This window comes from Rana temporaria, chromosome 13, assembly GCF_905171775.1.
Source record: "Rana temporaria chromosome 13, aRanTem1.1, whole genome shotgun sequence".
Lineage (NCBI taxonomy): Eukaryota > Metazoa > Chordata > Amphibia > Anura > Ranidae > Rana > Rana temporaria.
Window position 1 is genome coordinate 68,345,653 of NC_053501.1, and position 22,931 is coordinate 68,368,583.

Genomic DNA, 22,931 nt, shown 5'->3' on the forward strand with positions numbered 1-22,931 from the left:
CTTAAAAATAGATTTGGAAATCATTAAAAAATAACCCATCAGCATCCAATCAAAACAGAAATAATTTCCTGTAGCATGAACAAAATGTATTCTCATGTGCAGTAGAGCCCCATATACTTCTATGTAACCCCTTCCACAGCATCTTTGGCTACAGCACTCAAAAGAATGTAAGAAGATCTAATTTGCAGATGTTGCCAGTCCAGAGATGATTATTATGGAAGGACGCAAACATTACGGGAGGCCACAATATGGAGGTAGGGAACTATCTGGGAATGGTGGAGTATTTTAGGAAATCCAGGAACTGAATCACTTTTACAAATATGCTGGTTTATAAGAGGATAAGTCCAAGGAGGTGTATGCCACCTTGTGAACTATTCTCTTTTAATTACATTTATACCGAGCACTATTGCTGTACTTCCTGGGATCTGACACGAGACCTTAGCGTCTCTGATACAGCAGCTGCTCCACCTGCCCCTCCCCTTTTCTTGTACAATCACAAAAGGCTTTTTATTTACATTTTTAAAGATATGCTGGTTTACAGGAGATTAGGTCAACGAAATGTATGCGACCTCGTGAAGTAATCTCGTATTTACATGTTTACCAAGTACCAGGGATACAGTTATCATATATATATGCTATGAACAAACCAGAAGCCATCTTGTGTAAATATTACAGTGGAACCTTGTGTAACGGCTACCCACTGGTAGTGAGGGGAATCGGCCGTTGGAGACGTCCTTTTTGCTGACAAGTTATGATATGCAGGTACCGCCGGTATATCTCATCGAACGCCCTTCCAAGAAACGAGATGGGCTACGTTTGCAGAGTCAAGCAGGACTGACTTTTAATGCCACATTTTACCTCCTTATATCTGGTTACAAACTGTACAGAAACAAATGACACTCCCCCCCCCCCCACCCAGGGGGGGCTTCAATACACACACTCTTTGAAATAATGACATTCCCTTGAGCCAATCAGTCGCTAGACGTTTTGGCTCCTAAACTTAGCTTGATCAGACAATAGAATTCAATTAACCTTTAAAACAATTATCACTCACACCTAATCCCCCTCAGCATACACCTCACAGGAGGCTGTTACCTACACAAAAGAGAGTTCATTAGCTATGCAAAGGGAACATTAGCATTCAGCAGTGAAAGAGACCCTTGTCCAATTAACCCTTTGAGCTCAGAATACAATGTGGTACATCCAATTGTGACAAGCCATGCAGTTCCTTGTAGTCCTCCCTGCATGAAGATTATAAATGTCCAGGCAGAATACATAGGTCTGTTACACCTTGGAATACCAGCATAATCCGTTCCAGGAGAATGCACGTAATCCAAAGCACTCGTATATCAAAGCGAGTTTCCCCATAGAAGTCAATGGAAACAAAAATAATTTGTTTTGCATTGACTTCAATGGCATGTTATATACACACACACACACACATTATATATATATATATATATATATACACATACACACACACACACACACACACATTATCTCACAAAAGTGAGTACACCCCTCACATTTGTTCATGTGACAACACTGAAGAAATGACACTTTGCTACAATGTAAAAAAGCAAGTGTACACTGCTGAGAGCTCTCTGCCCATATATATCTCTGTAAGGGCAGACAGTTACTCAGCTACAGGAACAGTCAGTGAACTACGATGGCGCTGATCGGTACCCTGGTAGTTCATTGAAAACTACAAGCCGTCTGCCACGGTGGAAGAATTCCCCCCCCCCCCCCATCACATTGGGGACACTAATGACATTGCAGAAAAGAAAATGGATCTGCCCTAGCTACATATTGCACATGAAGTAATAATAAATATAGAATTTGTACCTGCCGCTTTGTCCCACAGGACGACACTTGACTAGATTGTTTGGTAAAAGACCCGGTCAGACCAGTACGAATAACTTTGTCGGGATTATCAAGATAATTCTTGATATGCTCCTCCTGTAAACCAAAGAAAAACAAACAAAAAAACTGACATAACCGAGACTTGTAAAAGGCAGGTGCTTGTTTAGTAATGAAAGGGCATTTGTCACTGAAATCCTTGTGTCGCATTTTACCAATTTTCTTTTCTTTTTTTATTAGCTTTGGATAGAGTAGGAAAGGGTTAGAACCTCTGGACTAGATTGTTACCAGTGTCCTGTGAGGGGATTTGCCCTCACTTCCTGTTGTGTCTGAGACAGGGAATGAGAGTAAATCTCCATTATTCCACACTCACAAGGGTAATAACATAAATGTGATTATATGCATTTATAGGACCTCTGTTGCAATCATTTTTATTGGTTATAGGATGAAAAGATAATTTATATGTAAAACGCACATACATTTTGTATAAACACAAAATTTCCCATATCAATCTGTGCCGAGTTTTAAAAAAAAAAAAGCAAAACACAAGAGGTCTGTGTGAATAAAGGCCAACAGGACACAGACAATAAATACCATTCTCTTCTATGCATAATCACGAAATGAAAAGCTGTCTACTTTTGATCACATGCCACCTGATGGTATGTCCAGGGAGGAGCACTAGCAGGTCAACGCTGCATGCACGATTACATGCCAGTGGTATTTGATCACCTCTGTGGTTTTTATTTTTTGCGCTATAAACAAAAATAGAGCGACAATTTTGAAAAAAAAACAATATTTTTTACTTTTTTTTTATAATGAATATCCCCAAAAAATAAATTAAAAAAACTTTTTTTTTCCCTCAGTTTAGGCCGATACGTATTCTTCTACATATTTTTGGTAAAAAAAAAAACCCAATAAGCGCTTGATTGGTTTGCGCAAAAGTTATAGTGTCTACAAAATAGGGGGTAGTTTTATTGCATTTTTATAAATATTTTTTTACTAGTAATGGCGGTGATCAGGGATTTTTATCATGACTGTGACATTATGGCGGACACTTTTGACGCCATTTTGGGACCAATGTCATAGATACAGCGATCAGTGCTATAAAAATGCACCGATTACTGGCAGTGAAGGGGTTAACCAGTAGGGGGCGCTGAAGGAGTTAATGGTGTCCTAGGGAGCACTTCTAACTGTAGGGAGGATGGGCTGTGTGTGACACGACACTGATCACCGCTCCAGATTACAGGGAGCCGTGATCAGTGTCCTGTCACTAGGAAGAATGGGGAAATGCTTGTTTACATTAGTATTTCCCCATTCTTCCTCTCCGTGAGACGATCGCGGTCGGACTCACGGAGCATGAACGCCCACAATGCCGCTTCTTAAAGGGGACGTACAAGTAGGTACATTTGCCCAGCCGAGCCATTGTGCCGACGTGTATAGTCGTGCGCTGGTCGGAAAGTGGTTAAAAAGGTACAGCTTTCATGGAAAATCATAAGGAATAAGGTTGTGTAACCTTGTAAAGTTACTGAAAAGTACACATAAAATCTGCTGTATGAAGTCCACATATCTACAGTATACATCTCCAGTCGTACAAGGCAATGCCATCAGCTTAAAAATGGATTCAACTGTGGAAGTAGTTGTGGTCACTGTTAAGCAGTAGGTATGGAACTTGCAGCCATATCTGCTGTGACCTGGCCCCGAGTCCAAGGAGTATCTTGAACAAGCTCCTATACCAGTGATGGAAAACCTATGGCATGTGTTCCACAGCTGGCACATCAAGCCCTCTGTCGGCACGCCAGGGGAATCCCCCAGCCAGGCAGTCACTTGCACTGACGGTGCAGGCAGGGAGGAGCCAGCGACGTCGGCAGGGGGGGGGGGCAGCCAGTCAATCTTGTACCATGTGTGCCGTTTAAGAGGGGTGCAAAATTCTTCCTCCACCGTCTCGGATTCCTTTCCGCAGGAACCCTATTTTAGCTCCCCCTGCTTTAGGACATCTTTGGTTCAGTCTGTCCTAGTGCAGCCTGTAAAAAAGCAGAGGGGGAGGGGCAGTTCTCGGAGCGAATCATCTATGGGGAGAGGTGCAATGGCTGCTAGCTGTCATCCTGGCAGTGGAGATATCTTCAATACTGCCCGGGGAGAGCTAAACAATGAGGACATGAAAAGGTAAGGAGGATGGATCATTGTACTGTGTGGGGAGGATGTTGGTAGTGCAGGAAGCACTGGTCAGGTAGGTGAGGGCACTGGTCAGGAAAGTGAGGGCACTGGTCAGGTAGGTAAGTGTATGTTGCACAGTGCATTATGCATTCTTTTTGGTCCCTTAGTGCTCATTCAAAGGGATGATCAGTCCCATCCTCTGTACAGAGCCGCTGGTAGGTTTAATTCTGTGTTGGCACTTTGAAAGAAATAAGTTGGTTCTGCATCGCGGTTTGGGCACTCGGGCTCAAAAAGATTTGCCATCAATGTCCTATAGTATAGGACATTGATGGCGAATCTTTTTGAGCCCGAGTGCCCAAACCGCAATGCAAAACCTATACCAATGCAAATGATTTGCCCGACGAAGAGGTCCTGTGCGACCTCGAAACTTTGCTGTTTTGATCGTTTCTATGCATTAAAGAATTTCTGGACGTTTTTCTAAATGATCCTCGGTGTGGGGGCGAATATGTCTACATTCTTTCTGGCAAGGTCCCGCGTCTGCCGGGCCTCCAGCTGAAAATCCCCTGTGCACATGCGCCGATGCAGTCAGCGGCTCATTGCGAGGGGAATATCTCCTAAACCTACAGGTAAGTCGCCTTATAGGCTTGCCTGTAGGTAAAAGTTAAAAAACACGATACAACCACTTTAATTACTTTGTTTTTCATCTGTTCTTGAATTTCTTTAAATCGTGGTATGTATGATGTGTTGCTTTTTGAGATCTTTCATTATACTTTACTTTGTCAGACAGCTTCAATTTAAGTGATTTCTTGATTTAACAGGTCTGGCAGTAATCAGGCCTGAGTGTGGCAAGTGAAACTTAACTCGGCTTTCCAAAAAATGTGGTTAATTACAGTTCAATCATGATTTAGCAAGGGAGTGCAATTACTAGAGGCCAGGCAGGTTTGGACAGTTTTTTTCCCTTAATGAAATCATAATTTAAAAACTGTGCTTTGTGTTTACTCAGGTTGTCTTTGTTTAATATTAAAACATTTTTGATGGTCTGAATCATTTAAGTGTGAGAAATATGCAAAAAAAAAAAAAATAGAAGTCAGGAAATGGCCAATACATTTTCACTTTGTGTATGTTAAAAGGTTTTGATACCATACCACCCCCTCAATATGCTCACAGACCAGCCACAAATTTGCTGAAGTCCCACTCCATTTAAAAAAACATCAGTGGCTTGCTAACGGATCTCGCTGATCGCCTTTTTTTTCGATACCACCAAGTAACCGCTGCTTTACTTACCCCAATACCAGAGATTTCATTGTAACAGTTGCAATGTCGCAGGTACCAGTTTACTGTAAAATTGCTGCAGGGACTCTGCTTACCTTCCACTAAAAGAAAACAAAGAAGTGTGAGAAAACAAAGCAAGGTATGTTTCTCAAGATTAGTTTGAAGGATCATAGGTCATAGGTAAAGCCCATGTGCCCAAACCTTTACCCCCTTTGGTGCCTGTCATTCAGCAATTGGACCCCATAAGTCAGCATAGGAAGTGGTGGTTTTGTAAAGGGTGTACTGGCAGGGACATGCAACATGTCCTCAATTTCTGATAGTCTCTCAACCACAACTGTAGCTTGTCCGTAAAATCTCTCCAACCATATAGTCACATAGTAGGTGAGGTTAAAAAAGTCCATCAAGTCCAACCTATCTGTGTGATTATATGTCAGTATTACCTTGTATATCCCTGTATGTTGTGGTCATTCATGTGCTTATCTAATAGTTTTTTGAAACTATCAATGCCCCCCCCGCTGAGACCACCGCTTGTGGAAGGGAATGCCACATCCTTGCCGCTATTACAGTAAAGAACCCTCTACGTAGTTTTAAAGGTAAAAGAAGAAAGGGGGGAACTAATGCGCAAATTAGGACGTGGAGAGCTGCTGGTGACGTCATCCGCTCGCGGCCGCAGAGCGGAGACATACGCCGACTTGTCTGAAACGTTATGTGAGTGTTTACTTGGTTTATTTAATAAATGCCTAATGTTTTTTACACTATGGAGGCTTCCCTTGCTTTGTGTTCCATTTGAGATTCATCGTTTGTCCCTGATTGGAGCTGTGGTGTTTCTGGGAGTGGATCAGCAGCAGGCTGGCTGTGAGAGCACCAAATACATAGGCTTTAATGCAAGCCTTTTGAGGTAAGGGGCTAGAACACCTATTTCTTCCGGACACTGTGGGAAACCCGATGGTGATTTCTATAAACTCGCATGCACGTTTAACATTAAGCACCGAAGTTTGGGAGTTACTGGACATTTTGTTGGAGCACATTTTTTGGAGCACATTATTTTGCACTGATTAAATATTTTTTTGGACCATTTTCATTACTTATCGCACTTGATTTTTGCTGATCCCATGGTGGATCATTTGGCACATTATTAATATTATTGTTCACTGTATTATTTTTGATTGTTCAGGATCACTTGTGCATGTCTTAATTTTTTCAAATATTGATCAAAAATTTATTTTTGCATCTTTTTGGGACATTCTCTTTACCATTATTCCCACAGAAGCACTGCACTATGCACTTTTAATGGATGAAGCAATTTTTGGATTATCACTGATTTGAAGCTTATTATCACGTGTATTCTTTACCTTTATATTTATTTATTTATGGTTAATCTTATGGTGTAAATAATAACATTGTGCACTATCTGGGCACATTTGTTTACCTGTTATACTAGGTATTTATTATTGACCACTCTCTATACCCTCCACTTATCCTTATGTTGGGTGGTATTCTTGGTTTACATGCAGAGTGGAACATATTTGGACCAACATGTAGTGGCGGATTGACCCTAGTCATTTATTTCGTTTTTGTGGAGATTTTTTCATCATTAGGAATTGTCATTTTGCAAGCGCCATAACACCCACCCCTTTATTTTAAAGGTAAAACCTCTTTTCTTCTAATATTAGTGACCACATGTCTTGTTAAACTCCCTTCCGCAAAAAAGTTTTATCCCTATTGTGGGGCCACCAGTACGGTTTTGTAAATTTAAATCGTATCCCTCTCAAACGTCTCTTCTCCAGAGAGAATAAGTTCAGCGCTCGCAACTTTTCCTCATAACCAATATCCTCCAGACCCTTTATTAGCTTTGCCCTTCTTTGTACTCTCTCCATTTCCAGTACATCCTTCCTGAGGACTGGTGCCCAGAACTGGACAGCATACTCCAGGTGCGGCCGGACCAGAGTCTTGTAGCGCGGGAGAATTATCGTTTTATCTATGGAGTAAATCCCTTTTTTAATGAATGCCAATATTCTGTTTGCTTTGTTAGCAGCAGCTTGGCTTTGCATGCCATTGCTGAGCCTATCATCTACTACGACCCCCAGGTCCTTTTCCATCCTAGATTCCCCCAGAGGTTCTCCCCCAGTGTATAGATTGCATTCATATTTTTGCCACCCAAATGCATTATTTTACATTAAACCTAATTTGCCATGTAGTTGCCCTCCCCATTAATTTGCAAGGTTTCCACATCCTGCGGAGAAGTTATTGCACTGCTTAGCTTAGTATCATCCGCAAATACAGAGATGGATCCAACCATATTCCGTAATATTAGGTATACTAAATATGTGTAGCCTCTTGGTTGACAATCGGGGTACGCAGTTCTCTAGATCTCTTATGCTGACAACCACTGTTCTAAGGACCAGTTCACACAATAAGCAGGGACCTGTTTTACACAAAACAAAGCAGGTCACCACTAGTGCACATAGAAAGCAATTGTTTCCTATGTGCCCAATTCACACTACAATGCTGTGGTGATACGCGTTGAGAAAAAAATACAGGCACATCAGATGGCTCCAAACTGCTGTGCAGAGACTTGAATAGGGTATACATGTGTATACTCTCAAAGCTGGGAATTTTTTTTTTTTTAACTGTTCCAGTGCATCACACAGTGACATCAGCCCACGTGCTAAACAAAGGTGTTGTAGTGTAAACAGGCCCTAAAGGGTGCACAGACACTATTGGTTTTGTGCACCTTTAACGTATCTACAGTCAAATATGATTTATGACAAGACATACTACCAAACTTTGCATCTCCTCCACATCAAGAATATAGTAATGGAAGTGTCAAAAACTGTATTTCCTTAATTTTACGCTACATAAATAGTTAATTATATATTTATATTATACACTCTGAAACCTTGTAAGCTGCATCTTTACCTCTCACACATGTGAAGGTAATAAAAAGCAATGCTTTCACATGTTCACGCACATACTGATACACACACACGCTTCAAAATGTCTCCCTAGAAACCCTCAATAGATCAATATAGTGCCCTGAGGGTTAAAAAAGTAGAGCATGCCCCCCCGGGTGCTCAAAATTTCACCCTCATGGAGATTAAAACACTGAGTTTTATGAATGGGTCCCTCTGAATTAGGTATGCTGTTTTCCAGCTTGTCACAAATCGAAGTACCTCATGAATAGGAAATAGCGTGTTCATAATTCTTCCTATCAGTAAAGCACACCAATGATGAGCAACAGGGTGGTAATTCGCCCCTCATAATCCAGCACAGGGCCTGAAGGAGGGAGATTCCACTACAGAAATGACTTGGTTAGCCCAAAAACAGTCAAATCCACCACAGGTGAACACATTCATTCTTCAAAAAAACAAAAAAAAAACACCTCATAGCAAAATAAAAAAAGTTTCTTCAAAGAGAATGTTTGCTTCCAGCACATGCAAAGAAAATAATTGAAAAAAAAAACGTTTTAGGAGTAATAAGGAAAAACACTTGCAGAACACTTAAGCTGGTCATAGATGGGTAGCACACCAAACAAAAACATTAGATAGATGAATGAACTGATGAATGTGCTCAAATCGACTATTGATATCTAATTCTTTATGGAAAAAAACAAGTCATTTTGAAAAAAAAAAAAAAAAAAAAAAAAAACAACCTTTAAAATATAATGTGTTTGTCAAAAGCTTAACCCAGATCGAACAGAAAATGGCCTTTTAAGTGTTTGTTAACCTAAACATTTTTTTACTCTGCCAGCCCCTCTCTAGTACCCACCTATAACACACTGTGTAAGTGTATGTGGCAAACGAAGCTTCTATATACTGTACCTTTTTCTGCAGGTCACGTGACTCCCGGACGCTCGTCTACTCTATTCCAGAGCTTCAGCGGGAGGAGCCGCGGTCTCCCGATGACGTCAGCCAGAAGGTCACGTGACCACTCTGAAGAGATCCGCAAAAATGTTATTTAGAAGCTTTGTTTTCCACATAAACATACACTGAGTGTTATACCCGTGTACAAGTGAGGGTCTGGCAGTACGTTTTTTTAAGGTTTACTAAAAGCGGCAGGAAGAGAAGGGAGGGGGGCTCTCGCACACATACAGAGCTGACAAGACAGGAAAGGGGGGGGGGACACAGGAGACACAGAGCAGGGCTGCGGATGATGGAGGCAAGTAAACTGACTACACTGTCAGGGCTCAGCAGCCCTGATATACTGTGATTAGTTTACAGGGGGAGGGCATAGCCAGACAGGAACAGCCAGGTGATACAGGGGGCCACATTACACAGCACAAGCACTGTGCTGTATAAAATGCTTTAAAGGAGCAGGAGATATATATATATATATATATATATATATATATATATATATATATATATATATATATATATATATATTTTTTTTAGGTTAACAAACGCTTTAATTCTGAAAACGAATTAAATATTTTGATACAGTAATGGGTGAATCGAATGCGCAATCAAATGTTGCATTGCAGCTAAAAAGGGCATAGTGCCGAAAAGGAAAATGGCACCATAGAAGTGTGTTGCAAATGTGGTCGCCATACAGGTTGGGGTGCAGAGAGTCCCCAAAGGATAAAAATATTTGAAAAGGTGCCGAGAGGCAGGAGAAATATCAGTTCCCAAGCCTACAGAGCACATAACTCTGGCTGCGGCCAACAACTTCTGCCCAGGGTAACAACACTGACAGCAAGAACCCTGAGGGACATAAAAGAAAGTATAGTCCCCACACAGCCAAGGTAAACCCCTGCAGTGTGGGGGATAGAAGTACCAAACAACCATAGAAGAGGGGAAACCATTACCACACCACTTGCCAGGTCAAGACACTTAGGTTCTGCTGGGATAAAGAGCAGGACGCCACCTGCCAGGGTGCAGCTTGCCTGAGGTGGACACTGTGACAGGACAGACCAAAGCCGACAGGTCATACATCTCCAGAGGAATAAAAACTCCACAGGCTGTCATTGTCAGAGCCGTGACATCCAAAACCACATGGAGCAAGAACTACATAAGCTTTATGGCCGAAACTGGGTAGACTGCATTTTATATTATTCAGCCTATCATCCAGCCAGCAGCTTGATAAATGATCATCTTCAATGATAGATATAAATAAAATGATTTCTTCTGAGGAAAAGAATAGAAAAAGCAGGATACTAATTCCACTAGGGTAAGCTTATCTTTTGTTTTCCTACCTAGTGTCCTACTCCTGCAGGTGGCAGTAGAGCCAAATCACGAAGAATAGAGAAAGCCATGTCTGTCAATGAATAAACTAAAATAATTTATCTTCTAAATAGAAATAATCAATTATGTAACGTCTTTCACTGGTATACCTGAACGCTGAAAGAGAAAGTTCACAATCTTACATCATATTAATTATATAACTACATTTTAACTTACCACTGAGAAAGATGATAGAGTCATTAAACAGAATCTTCCCAAAGGTGAAATTTGTACCATTCTAGAAAAAAAAAGAAAGAAAGTGAGTTAATTCACATTCATAGCATAGCAAGGTGTAAAGCCAATCAGATTTCAGTTACTCGAGAACTATCAGATATGTGGAAACAAATGTGGTCATCTTTCCATGCCAGCTCTTCCCTAGACACCAACTGTCACATTTAGCCCTGTGGAGAGAAGTGTCAGTGTACAGGTTACTTGTCTCAATCCAGAGCACTAAGGGCCCTTTCACACTGGGGCATTTTTCAAGCGCTTTAGCGTTAAAAAAAGCGCCTGTAAAACGCCTGAAAGAAGCTGCATCTGCAATCCCAATGTGAAAGCTCGAGTGCTTTCACACTAAAGCGCCTGAAAAACACCCCAGTGTGAAAGTGGTCTTAGCGTTAAAAAAAGCGCCTGAAAGAAGCTGCATCTGCAATCCCAATGTGAAAGCCTGAGTGCTTTCACACTGAGGCGCTGAGCTGGCAGGGCGTCAAAAAAAGTCCTGCATGCAGCTTCTTTGCAGCGCTTTAGGAGCGGTTAATACACCGCTCCTAAAGCCCCCTTTCACACTGAGGCGCTTTTCAGGCGCTTTGGCGTTAAAAAAAGCTTCCTCAATGGGAAGGGGGCTTTAGGAGCGGTGTATTAACCGCTCCTAAAGCGCTGCAAAGAAGCTGCATGCAGGACTTTTTTTGACGCCCTGCCAGCTCAGCGCCTCAGTGTGAAAGCACTCAGGCTTTCACATTGGGATTGCAGATGCAGCTTCTTTCAGGCGCTTTTTTTAACGCTAAGACCACTTTCACACTGGGGTGTTTTTCAGGCGCTTTAGTGTGAAAGCACTCGAGCTTTCACATTGGGATTGCAGATGCAGCTTCTTTCAGGCGTTTTACAGGCGCTTTTTTTAACGCTAAAGCGCTTGAAAAATGCCCCAGTGTGAAAGGGCCCTAAGAGTTCAATTTGCTAAGAGTAAATATTGCATGATTATTTGAGGTAAAATAACTCACGCTGTATTTAACTCATAAACTGCAATTAACAAAAATAAAACAAAATATGCATGTTTAACCACTTCCATACCAGGCACTTACGCACCTTCCTGCCCAAGCCAATTTTCAGCGCTGTCGCACTTTGAATAACAATTGTGCGGTCATGCTACACTGTACCATAACAATTTTTTTATCATTTTGTTCCAACAAATAGAGCTTTCTTTTGGTGGTATTTGATCACCTCTGCGATTTTAATTTTTTGCGCAACAACTAAAAAAAGACAGAAAATTTTGAAAAAAAAATATTTTTTATTTTTTTTGTTAATTTTTTGGGTAAATAAGTAAGTTTTCTACTTCGATTATGGGCACCAATGAGGTGGCACTGATGGGCACCGGTGAGGCGGCACTGATGGGCACTCATAGGCGACACTGATGGGTGGGCACTGGGCATGGATGGGCACTGAGGGGTGGCACTGATGGACACTGAGGGGTGGCACTGATGGCATTGCTGGGCATCACTTGTTTATCCCATGGGCACTGATTGGCATCTATTCTCCTTTTTTATTTTTTTACTGCCCTTCCCAGGTGGTCCAGTGTGGGCTTTCCTGGTGGTCCAGTGTGGGCATCCGAGGGGGGGGCTGCGCTGATAAACAATCAGCGCGAACCCCCCCTGTCAGGAGAGCCGCCGATCGGCTCTCCTCTACTCGTGTCTGTCAGACGCGAGTGAGGAAGAGCCATGAACGGCTCTTCCTGTTTACATCGTGATCAGCCGGAGGTTCTTTACCGAGATCAGAGATGCAGGGTGTCAGACCGACACCCCGCATCACCGATCGCCACGCTGTGCACCCCCACAGGCGCACGCCGACATGAAATCCTGCAGGACGTCAATAGACGTCCAGTCAGGATTTCACAACCACTTCCCGGACGTCAATTGTCCATTGACCAGACGGGAAGTGGTTAAAAAAGAAAAAAAATCTTCAAGCTGTGATTTTACACATTTTACCGCAGACAAACTGAAACATTTAGCAGTGCCATTCCTACCACTGCTAAAATGTGACAGTTCAGCTCAAGCTGCTGGTTGTTAAGAAGTCAGCACCCTCTGTTATCCTAACACATCCTTACTAAGTATGAGCTCTGGCGTGTTCGCAGCTCCACACGCCCGAGACCACTGTGAAGCCGCGGATCGGGAAATGTCTCACTGCCTGTGATTAGCGCTGTGCAGTGTCCGCTTCCTGGTGGGCTCAGGTACGTGGAGCTGCGAACACGCCCATCCTAAATCCTTACTGTCAGCAGGGATTCCTTGCTGACAACAGAATGTAAGCAAAAAAGCTGACAGTAAATGTTTTTCTTTTCTTAAAGCGGAGTTCCACCCAAAAATTGAACTTCCGCTTTAGGTGCAGGTGACCCCCTGACATGCCACATTTGGTGGGGGGGGGGTGGATACCCTATTTTTTTGGACTCAGGTAAGCATTAGGGGGGCTGCTGCATACAGAAGGCTTTTTATCTTAATGCATAGAATGCATTAAACGGGTGTTCCAGTCTTTTTTTAAGTTTATTAAAAGTCAGCAGCTACAAAAAGTGTAGCTGCTGGCTTTTAATAAACAGACACTTACCTGCTCCACGGTTCCAGCGACGCGCCGGCCGGGGCTCCGCTCTTCGCCCCCCTCTTCATTCCTAGTGTGGGCACCCGGCAGTGACCGCTTTCTGCTTCACGGCCGGGCACCCACTGCGCATGCGCGAGCGGCACAGCGCCGTCCGATTGGACAGGCGCTCGCCTACAGGAGGGGCTGCAATAAGGCGATTAAGCTATTCGCCTTACCAGCCCCTCAGCGGAAGGAGGAAGTGGGACAGGAAGTCCCACTCCTCCTGTAGCCCCCACTGCCCCCCCAAAAAAATACATGCCAATGCCAATTACATGTAATCATTAGATGTGGTGGCTGCATTTCTTTTCTTTGGCTTTTTTCCCTGGTGATCTGACCAGTAAGTAACACACCGCCGGTATTAGAGAGAAACAACTCTGGAGGAATGAGCACATATGCAATAACACATTCATGTCAAACTCCAGATCACACTTCATAATAAGTTACAGCAAACCGTTTTATTCTTTTGGGATGAATAAATAAAAGCTCATCATTTTAATCACTTCTGCCAGTGTTTGTGGTTTGTCTCATTTATGTAAACTGATACATTCTGATTTATGTAAACTGATAAACAGCTGTCAGTATGAACGCACTAGTAGTAAAAGCAGCACACTTTACACACAGTAAAGCTGGATACACACTATACAATTTTCTATAGATCTTTTCCTTTATATTTATTTACAAAAACCATATAATATGAGGTCAAACCTAAGACACTTTAAATTTGTATGCAATTAGGCAGGCCCTTGCACGACATAGTTGAGCTCTGGTTCACATATCAAATTGCATGCCAAATCGGCGGCAATGGCACCGTCCAAATCGGTGCGATCCTGCATTTGCGGCACCGCACCCATTCCTAAAAGTCGTTTCTGTACTACTTCTGGTGATTTTGGGGGCGATTTCCTTTGACATCTGTGCAGAAACCCACACAGATGTCTCTGAAATCGCCCCCAAAATCAGGACTGACAGGCGGGAATTAAATGGTGCGAGTTCAGCATTTCATTCCCACAGTTGGTGTAAACCAAGGCTGAAAGTATATCTATAGGAACTCCAACAACAAAAGTTGTATAGGGCCAGATCCACAAAAGAGATACTCCGACTTAAAGCGGATGTGCCATGGGAACAAAATATTAAAAGTCAGCAGCTACAAATACTGCAGCTGCTGACTTTTAATATTAGGACACTTACCTGTCCTGGAGTCCAGCGCCGATCGCAGCAGAGCACGAGCGATCGCTCGTCACTCTGCTGCTCCCCCCGCCATCCACGCTGAGGGAACCAGGAAGTGAAGCGCTGCGGCTTCACTGCCCGGTTCCCTACGGCGCATGCGCGAGTCGCGCTGCGCCCGCCGATTGGCTCACACGCTGTGTGCTGGGAGCCGAGTGTTCCCAGCACACAACGGGCGACAGACGGGATGTGACGGAATGCCCGTCTTTCGCCCGTATCGTGTGGCCGGAAGTGGGTGCAAATACCTGTCTTTAGACAGGTGTCTGCACCCCCCTCCCCCCTGAAAGGTGTCAAATGTGACACCGGAGGGGGGGAGGGTTCCGATCAGCGGGACTCCACTTTAGGGTGGAGGACCGCTTTAAGTGCTGTTCAGTCTGTGTGTAACTTTGGAAACGATCCTCAAAAGGCTTTTTCCAAAGTTAGGCAGAAGATCCGGCATGTGTAATTGAATTACACTGCCGAATCTTAGGATGCAGTACCGCATCCGCCGCTGGGGGCATTTCGAGTCGAAATGCCGTTTCTAGTATGCAAATTAGCACTTAAGGCGATCCACAAAGCTTTCCAGCTTCCTTTTTGCGCCGTAAGTGTTATTTTGCAAGTGTAAAATTAGGGCTGGTTCTACAAAGTGTAAACTAGTCACACCATGTAAAAGCCCATTCCAGCGACGGCATTTGGTATGCTTTCCCGAGGGAGAACTCCACGGCAATTTGTCAAAACAAAACCGGCATGGGTTCCCCCCCAGGAGCATACCAGGCCCTTAGGTCTGGTATGGGTTGTAAGGGGACCCCCCCTACGCCGAAAAATCGACGTAGGGGGTCCCCCTACAATCCATACCAGACCCGTATCCAAAGCACGCTACCCGGCCGGTCAGGAATGGGAGTGGGGACGAGCGAGCGCCGCCCCCCCCTCCTGAGCCGTGCCAGGCCGCATGCCCTCAACATGGGGGGTTGGGTGCTCTGGGGCAGGGGGGCGCACTACGGGCCCCCCCACCCCAGAGCACCCTGTCCCCATGTTGATGAGGACAGGACCTCTTCCCGACAACCCTTGCCATTGGTTGTCGGGGTCTGCGGGCGGAGGCTTATCGGAATCTGGGAGTCCCCTTTAATAAGGGGGCCCCCAGATACCGGCCCCCCACCCTAAGTGAATGGATATGGGGTACATCGTACCCCTATCCATTCACCTGTAGGCAAAAAGTAAAAGTTAATAAACACACAACACAAGGCTTTTTAAAATATTTTATTATTCTGCTCCGGATGCCCCCCCTGTCTTCGTTATTAGCTCAATTAGCAGGCACCCACCACCCACGTGGTGGGTGCCTACCCACGTGCACCCACCACGTGGGTACCTACCGGAGCATGATGGGACGGTGATGCCTATATAAATGTGATGCAAGGCGCGCTTCCATCATTACAGCGACAAGAGGCGACGAGGCAACATCGGAAGAAAGGAAGAGAAGACCCTGACGCCACAGAAAACCGCGCCGGCTGCCTGTTAGAAATTGAGCTAACACACAAACATAGCAGGCAGCCAGCGCTGAAGAAGAAGGCACCGGACATCTGCAGAAGAACCGGGGTTCGCCGAGTCAAGAGCGGAAGAGGGGAGAAGATGGACGAAGCCCCCCGGAGTCCGGAGAAGCCCCCCCGGAGAGCGGAGAAGACCCCCAGAGAGCGGAGAAGACCCCCAGAGAGCGGAGAAGACCCCCAGAGAGCGGAGAAGACCCCCAGAGAGCGGAGAAGACCCCCAGAGAGCGGAGAAGACCCCCGGAGAGCGGAAGAAGCCCCCCCTGCTAATTGAGCTAATAACGAAGACAGGGGGGGCATCCGGAGCAGAATAATAAAATATTTTAAAAAGCCTTGTGTTGTGTGTTTATTAACTTTTACTTTTTGCCTACAGGTGAATGGATAGGGGTACGATGTACCCCATATCCATTCACTTAGGGTGGGGGGCCGGTATCTGGGGGCCCCCTTATTAAAGGGGACTCCCAGATTCCGATAAGCCTCCGCCCGCAGACCCCGACAACCAATGGCAAGGGTTGTCGGGAAGAGGTCCTGTCCTCATCAACATGGGGACAGGGTGCTCTGGGGTGGGGGGGCCCGTAGTGCGCCCCCCTGCCCCAGAGCACCCAACCCCCCCATGTTGAGGGCATGCGGCCTGGCACGGCTCAGGAGGGGGGGGGGCGCTCGCTCGTCCCCACTCCCATTCCTGACCGGCCGGGTAGCGTGCTTTGGATACGGGTCTGGTATGGATTGTAGGGGGACCCCCTACGTCGATTTTTCGGCGTGGGGGGGTCTCCTTACAACCCATACCAGACCTAAGGGCCTGGTATGCTCCTGGGGGGTGAACCCATGCCGGTTTTTTCTTTGAAAATTGGCATGGAGTTCTCCCTCTCAGGAATGCATGCCGAGCGACGCTGTAATTTTTTATTCCCCCGACGCAACTTTTTTAAGCCGTCGCGATCCTCAAAACTCGGCGTAACGTAACTTCGCGCATGCGCAGTACGGCCGGCGCGGGAGCGCGCCTCATTTAAATGGGACTCGCCCCATTTGAATAGGAACGCCTTGCGCCGGCGGAATTTTAGTTACACAGCCTGAAATTTCTAGATAAGTGCTTTGTGGATCAGGCACTTAGGTAGAAACTTTAAGGCAGTGTAACTTAAATTGGATTTTTTAAGTTACGCCAGGTTTTTGTGGATCTGGCCCATAGTGTGTATCCATTTTTAGGCACACATTTATACCCTTGATCGCCCTGTTAACCCCTTCCCAGCCAGTATCATTAGTACAGTGTATAGTATTATCATTGATAACTGTATTGTCAGTGGGAGTTAGTCCCCCCTTGCATCAAATCACCCGCCACGCTAATCGCACTCCTATTATATATAGCCGAATAGCAAAAAATTGCCTGGCCATGAAGGGGGTAAAATCTTCCAGAGCTGAAGTGGTTAATAAACGCTTGGTTTTAGGTTCACACCACAATTTCTGTGTTCAGATGCTTTTCTGCATGCACCCTTTTTATGCAATCCGGTGCATCTATTCCCCTCTTTTTTTCATCTCAATTGAGGACATGTGCAATCCCGGGACATTTTTTTTTAGGCCCCTTTCACACGGACGGCTGTTTTGCCGCAGATAAAAGCATGTTTATGTTTTGCTGGAATTCAAGACTCCAGGCACAGCGATTAGCTGCATTTGTACAGTGCTTTTGGCTGCGGTTGCGTTTAACCACGGCATGATATTGAACAGGGATCCGCCTTGGATCCCTGCCAATACCAAGAACTGCGTCTGGTATGAATCTTGAGGGGGAACTCCACGACCAATTTTCAAATAAAAAACTGGCATGGGTTCCCCTCCAAGAGCATACCAGGCCCTTGGGTCTGCTATGGATTTTAAGGGGAACCCCCGTACGCCGAAAAACCGGCGTGGGGGTCCCCCCAAAATCCAGACCCATATCCTAGCACGCAGCCCGGGCGGTCAGGAAAAAGGGTGGGGATGAGCGAGCGCCCCCCCTCCTTAACCGTGCCAGGCCGCATGCCCTCAACATGGGGTGGTAGGTGCTTTGGAGCAGGGGGGCGCCCTGCAGCCTCCCCACCCCAAAGCACCCTGTCCCCATGTTGATGAGGACAGGGCCTCTTCCCGACAACCCTGGCCATTAGTTGTCAGGGTCTGCGGGCAGGGAGCTTATCGGAATCCAGGAGCCCCCCACCCTAGGTGAATGAGTATGGAGTACATCGTACCCCTACCCATTCACCTGGTGAAAAAAAAACACACTACACAGGGTTTTTAAAGTAATTTATTAGTCAGCTCCGGGGGGCGTTCTGCCGGGGGCCCCCGCTTTCTTCTTTTAAGCTCTTTTACGAGCGGGGGCCCCGGGCTTCTTCGATGTCTTCTGCCAACGGGGGTCCCGGTCTTCACTGCCGTCTGGTTCTCTTTCGCCGGGGGGGCGCTTTCTTTAGCTCTTTTACGAGCTGCTTCGACGTCTTCTGCCGGGGGGGGGGGGGTCCCGGTCTTCACCGGTTGTATTCCGCCGGGGGCCCCCGGGCTTCTGTCTTCTTCGATGCTCCGGGTGGTGACGACATAAGGGGGTGGATTATCACCCAGTGACCCCGCCCCCTTATATCGTCACCACTTGGAGCATGATGGGACTGTGACGTCATAAGAGGCCTATATAAAATCGGTGCGAGCTGCGCACACGGCATTACAGCGGGAGGAAGTGACGTGTCAACATCAAAGAAGACGGCAGAAGGAGACAGAAGGCTGGGGCCCCCCGCTCGTAAGAGCTAAAGAAGAGAGCGGAGGCCTCCGGGGGAAGAGAACCGGACGGCGGTGAGGACCGGGACTCCCCCCCGCAGAAGACGTCGAAGAAGCCTGGGGCCCCCGCTAGTAAAAGAGCTTAAAAGAAGAAGAAAGCGGGGGTCCCGGCAGAACGCCCCCCGGAGCTGACTAATAAATTACTTTGAAAACCATGTGTAGTATGTTTTTTACATTTTTTTTCCCCGCCAGGTGAATGGGTAGGGTACCCCACCTAGGGTGGGGGCCCGGGATCTGGGGGTCCCCTTATTAAAGGGGGCTCCCGATAAGCTCCCCGCCCGCAGACCCCGACAACCAACGGCCAGGGTTGTCGGAAAGAGGCCCTGTCCTCATCAACATAGGGACAGGGTGCTTTGAGGTGGGGGGGCCGCAGGGCTCCCCCCTGCCCCAAAGCACCTACGTCCCCATGTTGAGGGCATGCGGCCTGGCATGGTTAAGGAGGGGGGGCGCTCGCTAGTCCCCACCCCCTTTCCTGACCGGCCGGGCTGCTACGGGTCTGGTATGGATTTTGGGGGGACCCCCACGCCGTTTTTTTTCGGCGTACGGGGGGTTCCCCAAAAAATCCAAAGCAGACCCAAGGGCCTTGTATGCTCTTGGAGGGGAACCCACGCCGTTTTTTTTTATTTAAAATTTGTCGTGGAGTTCCCCCTCAAGATTCATACCAAATGCAGCTGACACAGTGCACTGCGGTTATGTGCCGATAGCTGCGGTACATCGCAGCTGGACGTATTCAGTTCTATTTTTTCTATCCGCACAAAACCGCGGGTAACAAAACCGCAGGTAACCGTAGTGTGTGAAGGGTGTCATAGGAAAGCATTGCGGTAAAATCCACAGCTAAAAGCACCATTTTATCCGTCTGTGTGAAAGGGGCCCTAGACATCTTTCTGCGTTTCCAACAGAAAAAAAAATGCAACATGTTCTACTTCAGTCAATATTCAGTCAATACTGAAATGCACTGGTGTGAACTAGGGCCATTGGAATCCATGTTAAACACTGTCCATGCATTTTTGATGCAGAATTAAAGGGGCTGTAAACCTACGTGTTTTTTCACCTTATTGCATAGGAACACCTTGCAGTGTCCGGCCTCCCAGCCCCCCCAAATTTCAGTGGGCGCAATCCCGCCGTCCTTCTCTCCTTGGAGTCCCGGCTTTGATTGGATAGATTGATAGCAGCGCAGCCATTGGTTCCCGCTGCTGTCAATCAAATCCAAAGACGCCGGAGCCAAGTTATACACTCGGCATCTATGGACGCTTCGAGTATGACTCAGGAGCGCGCCCGCAAGGTAACCCCCTCAGGAGAGAGCTTCCCAGAGGGGGTTATGTAATGCGGGGAGGAGCCGCGAGATCCGCTGTGTGACCCCAGAACAGGAGGATCGGGGCCACTCTGCCCAAAACTAACTGCACAGTGGAGGGAAGCATGACATGTTTGTTATTAGTGGTGATGTGTGTATATAGTATATAGAGGGGGTGATGTGTGTACACAGTGTAGTATATACGGAGGGGTGATGTGTGTGCACAGTGTAGTATATACAGAGGGGTGGTGATGTGTGTACACAGTGTAGTATATAGAGGGGGTGATGTGTGTACACAGTGTAGTATATATAGGTGGGTGATGTGTGTACATAGTGTAGTATATAGGAGGGGGTGATGTGTGTGCACAGTGTAGTATATAGGTGGGTGATGTGTGTACACAGTGTAGTATATAGGGGGGGGTGATGATGTGTGTACACAGTGTAGTAAATACGGAGGGGTGGTGTTTGTACACAGTGTAGTATATACGGAGGGGTGATGTGTGTGCACAGTGTAGTATATACGGAGGGGTGATGTGTGTGCACAGTGTAGTATATACGGAGGGGTGATGTGTGTGCACAGTGTAGTATATACGGAGGGGTGATGTGTGTGCACAGTGTAGTATATACGGAGGGGTGATGTGTGTACACAGTGTAGTATATACGGAGGGGTGATGTGTGTGCACAGTGTAATATATACGGAGGGGTGGTGTTTGTACACAGTGAAGTATATACGGAGGGGTGGTGTTTGTACACAGTGAAGTATATACGGAGGGGTGATGTGTGTGCACAGTGTAGTATATACGGAGGGGTGATGTGCGTGCACAGTGTAGTATATACGGAGGGGTGATGTGCGTACACAGTTTAGTATATAGGGGAGGGTGATGTGTGTACCCAGTGTAGTATATTAGGGGGGTGATGTGTGTACACAGTGTAGTACATGGAGGGTTGGATGATGTGTACACAGCGTAGTATATAGAGGGGTGATGTGTGTACACAGTGCAGTATATACGGAGGGGTGATGTGCGTACACAGTGTAGTATATAGGAGGGGTGATGTGCGTGCACAGTTTAGTATATAGGGGGGGGGGGGTGATGTGTGTACATAGTGTAGTATATATGAGGGGGTGATGTGTGTACACAGTGTAGTATATATGAGGGGTGATGTGTGTACACAGTGTAGTATATATGAGGGGGTGATGTGTGTACACAGTGTAGTATATATGAGGGGTGATGTGTGTACACAGTGTAGTATATATGAGGGGGTGATGTGTGTACACAGTGTAGTATATATGAGGGGTGATGTGTGTACACAGTGTAGTATATAGGTGGGTGATGTGTGTACACAGTGTAGTATATAGGTGGGTGATGTGTGTACACAGTGTAGTATATAGGTGGGTGATGTGTGTACACAGTGTAGTATATAGGTGGGTAATGTGTGTACACTGTAGTATATAGGTGGGTGATGTGTGTACACAGTGTAGTATATATGAGGGTTGATGTGACGGGTGGTGATGTGTGTACACAGTGTAGTATATATAGGTGGGTGATGTGTGTACACAGTGTAGTATATATAGGTGGGTGATGTGTGTACCCAGTGTAGTATATTAGGGGGGGGGGGGGGTTGATGTGTGTACACAGTGTAGTATATATGAGGGGTGATGTGTGTACACAGTGTAGTATATAGGTGGGTGATGTGTGTACACAGTGTAGTATATATGAGGGGGTGATGTGTGTACACAGTGTAGTATATAGGTGGGTGATGTGTGTACATAGTGTAGTATATAGGAGGGGGTGATGTGTGTACAGTGTAGTATATAGGTGGGTGATGTGTGTACACAGTGTAGTATATATGAGGGGGTGATGTGTGTACACAGTGTAGTATATAGGTGGGTGATGTGTGTACATAGTGTAGTATATAGGAGGGGGTGATGTGTGTACACAGTGTAGTATATAGGGGGGTGATGTGTGTACACAGTGTAGTATATAGGTGGGTGATGTGTGTACACAGTGTAGTATATATAGGTGGGTGATGTGTGTACACAGTGTAGTATATAGGTGGGTGATGTGTGTACACAGTGTAGTATATAGGTGGGTGATGTGTGTACATAGTGTAGTATATAGGAGGGGGTGATGTGTGTACACAGTGTAGTATATAGGGGGGTGATGTGTGTACACAGTGTAGTATATAGGTGGGTGATGTGTGTACACAGTGTAGTATATATGAGGGGGTGATGTGTGTACACAGTGTAGTATATAGAGGGGGTGATGTCTGTACACAGTGTAGTATATATAGGTGGGTGATGTGTGTACACAGTGTAGTATATATAGGTGGGTGATGTGTGTACACAGTGTAGTATATAGGTGGGTGATGTGTGTACACAGTGTAGTATATAGGAGGGGTGATGTGTGTACAGTGCAGTATATAGGTGGGTGATGTGTGTACATGGAGGGTTGGATGACGTGTACACAGTGTAGTTAATAGGGGGGAGGGTTCCCCCTGTGTTACAGACCATATGTTCTCCTATCAGGTCTCCCCCCTCCTGTCAGTCCGCACTCACCGGGGACAGGGGGACCCTCCATAGGGAAGGTTCGGCGTTCTCCGCCCGGCTGAGAAGGAACGATCCGGTCACTATGACAGCCACACACAGCCAGCTACACCGCCGTCTCCCTGCCAGCGCCATCCCGACACCGGAACCGGGTCCAGCGTGTCACTTCCTGCAACATCACCATCACGTGACCCGGAGATTACAGCATTTCATCGTTTGTTACAATAAAG

General features: G+C 46.0%; 1 protein-coding gene across 1 annotated transcript in view; it reads right to left on the reverse strand.

The window, feature by feature from the left end:
- Window positions 1-22,895, reverse strand: part of TMEM87A (transmembrane protein 87A) — an 87,310-nt gene extending 64,415 nt beyond the window's left edge. Inside the window, 4 exon segments of the mRNA XM_040332211.1 lie at window positions 1,846-1,959; window positions 5,299-5,387; window positions 10,686-10,746; window positions 22,714-22,895. Coding sequence (XP_040188145.1) covers window positions 1,846-1,959; window positions 5,299-5,387; window positions 10,686-10,746; window positions 22,714-22,836 — 387 coding nt within the window. The 5' untranslated portion in view covers window positions 22,837-22,895.
- Window positions 22,896-22,931: the final 36 nt, after the last annotated feature.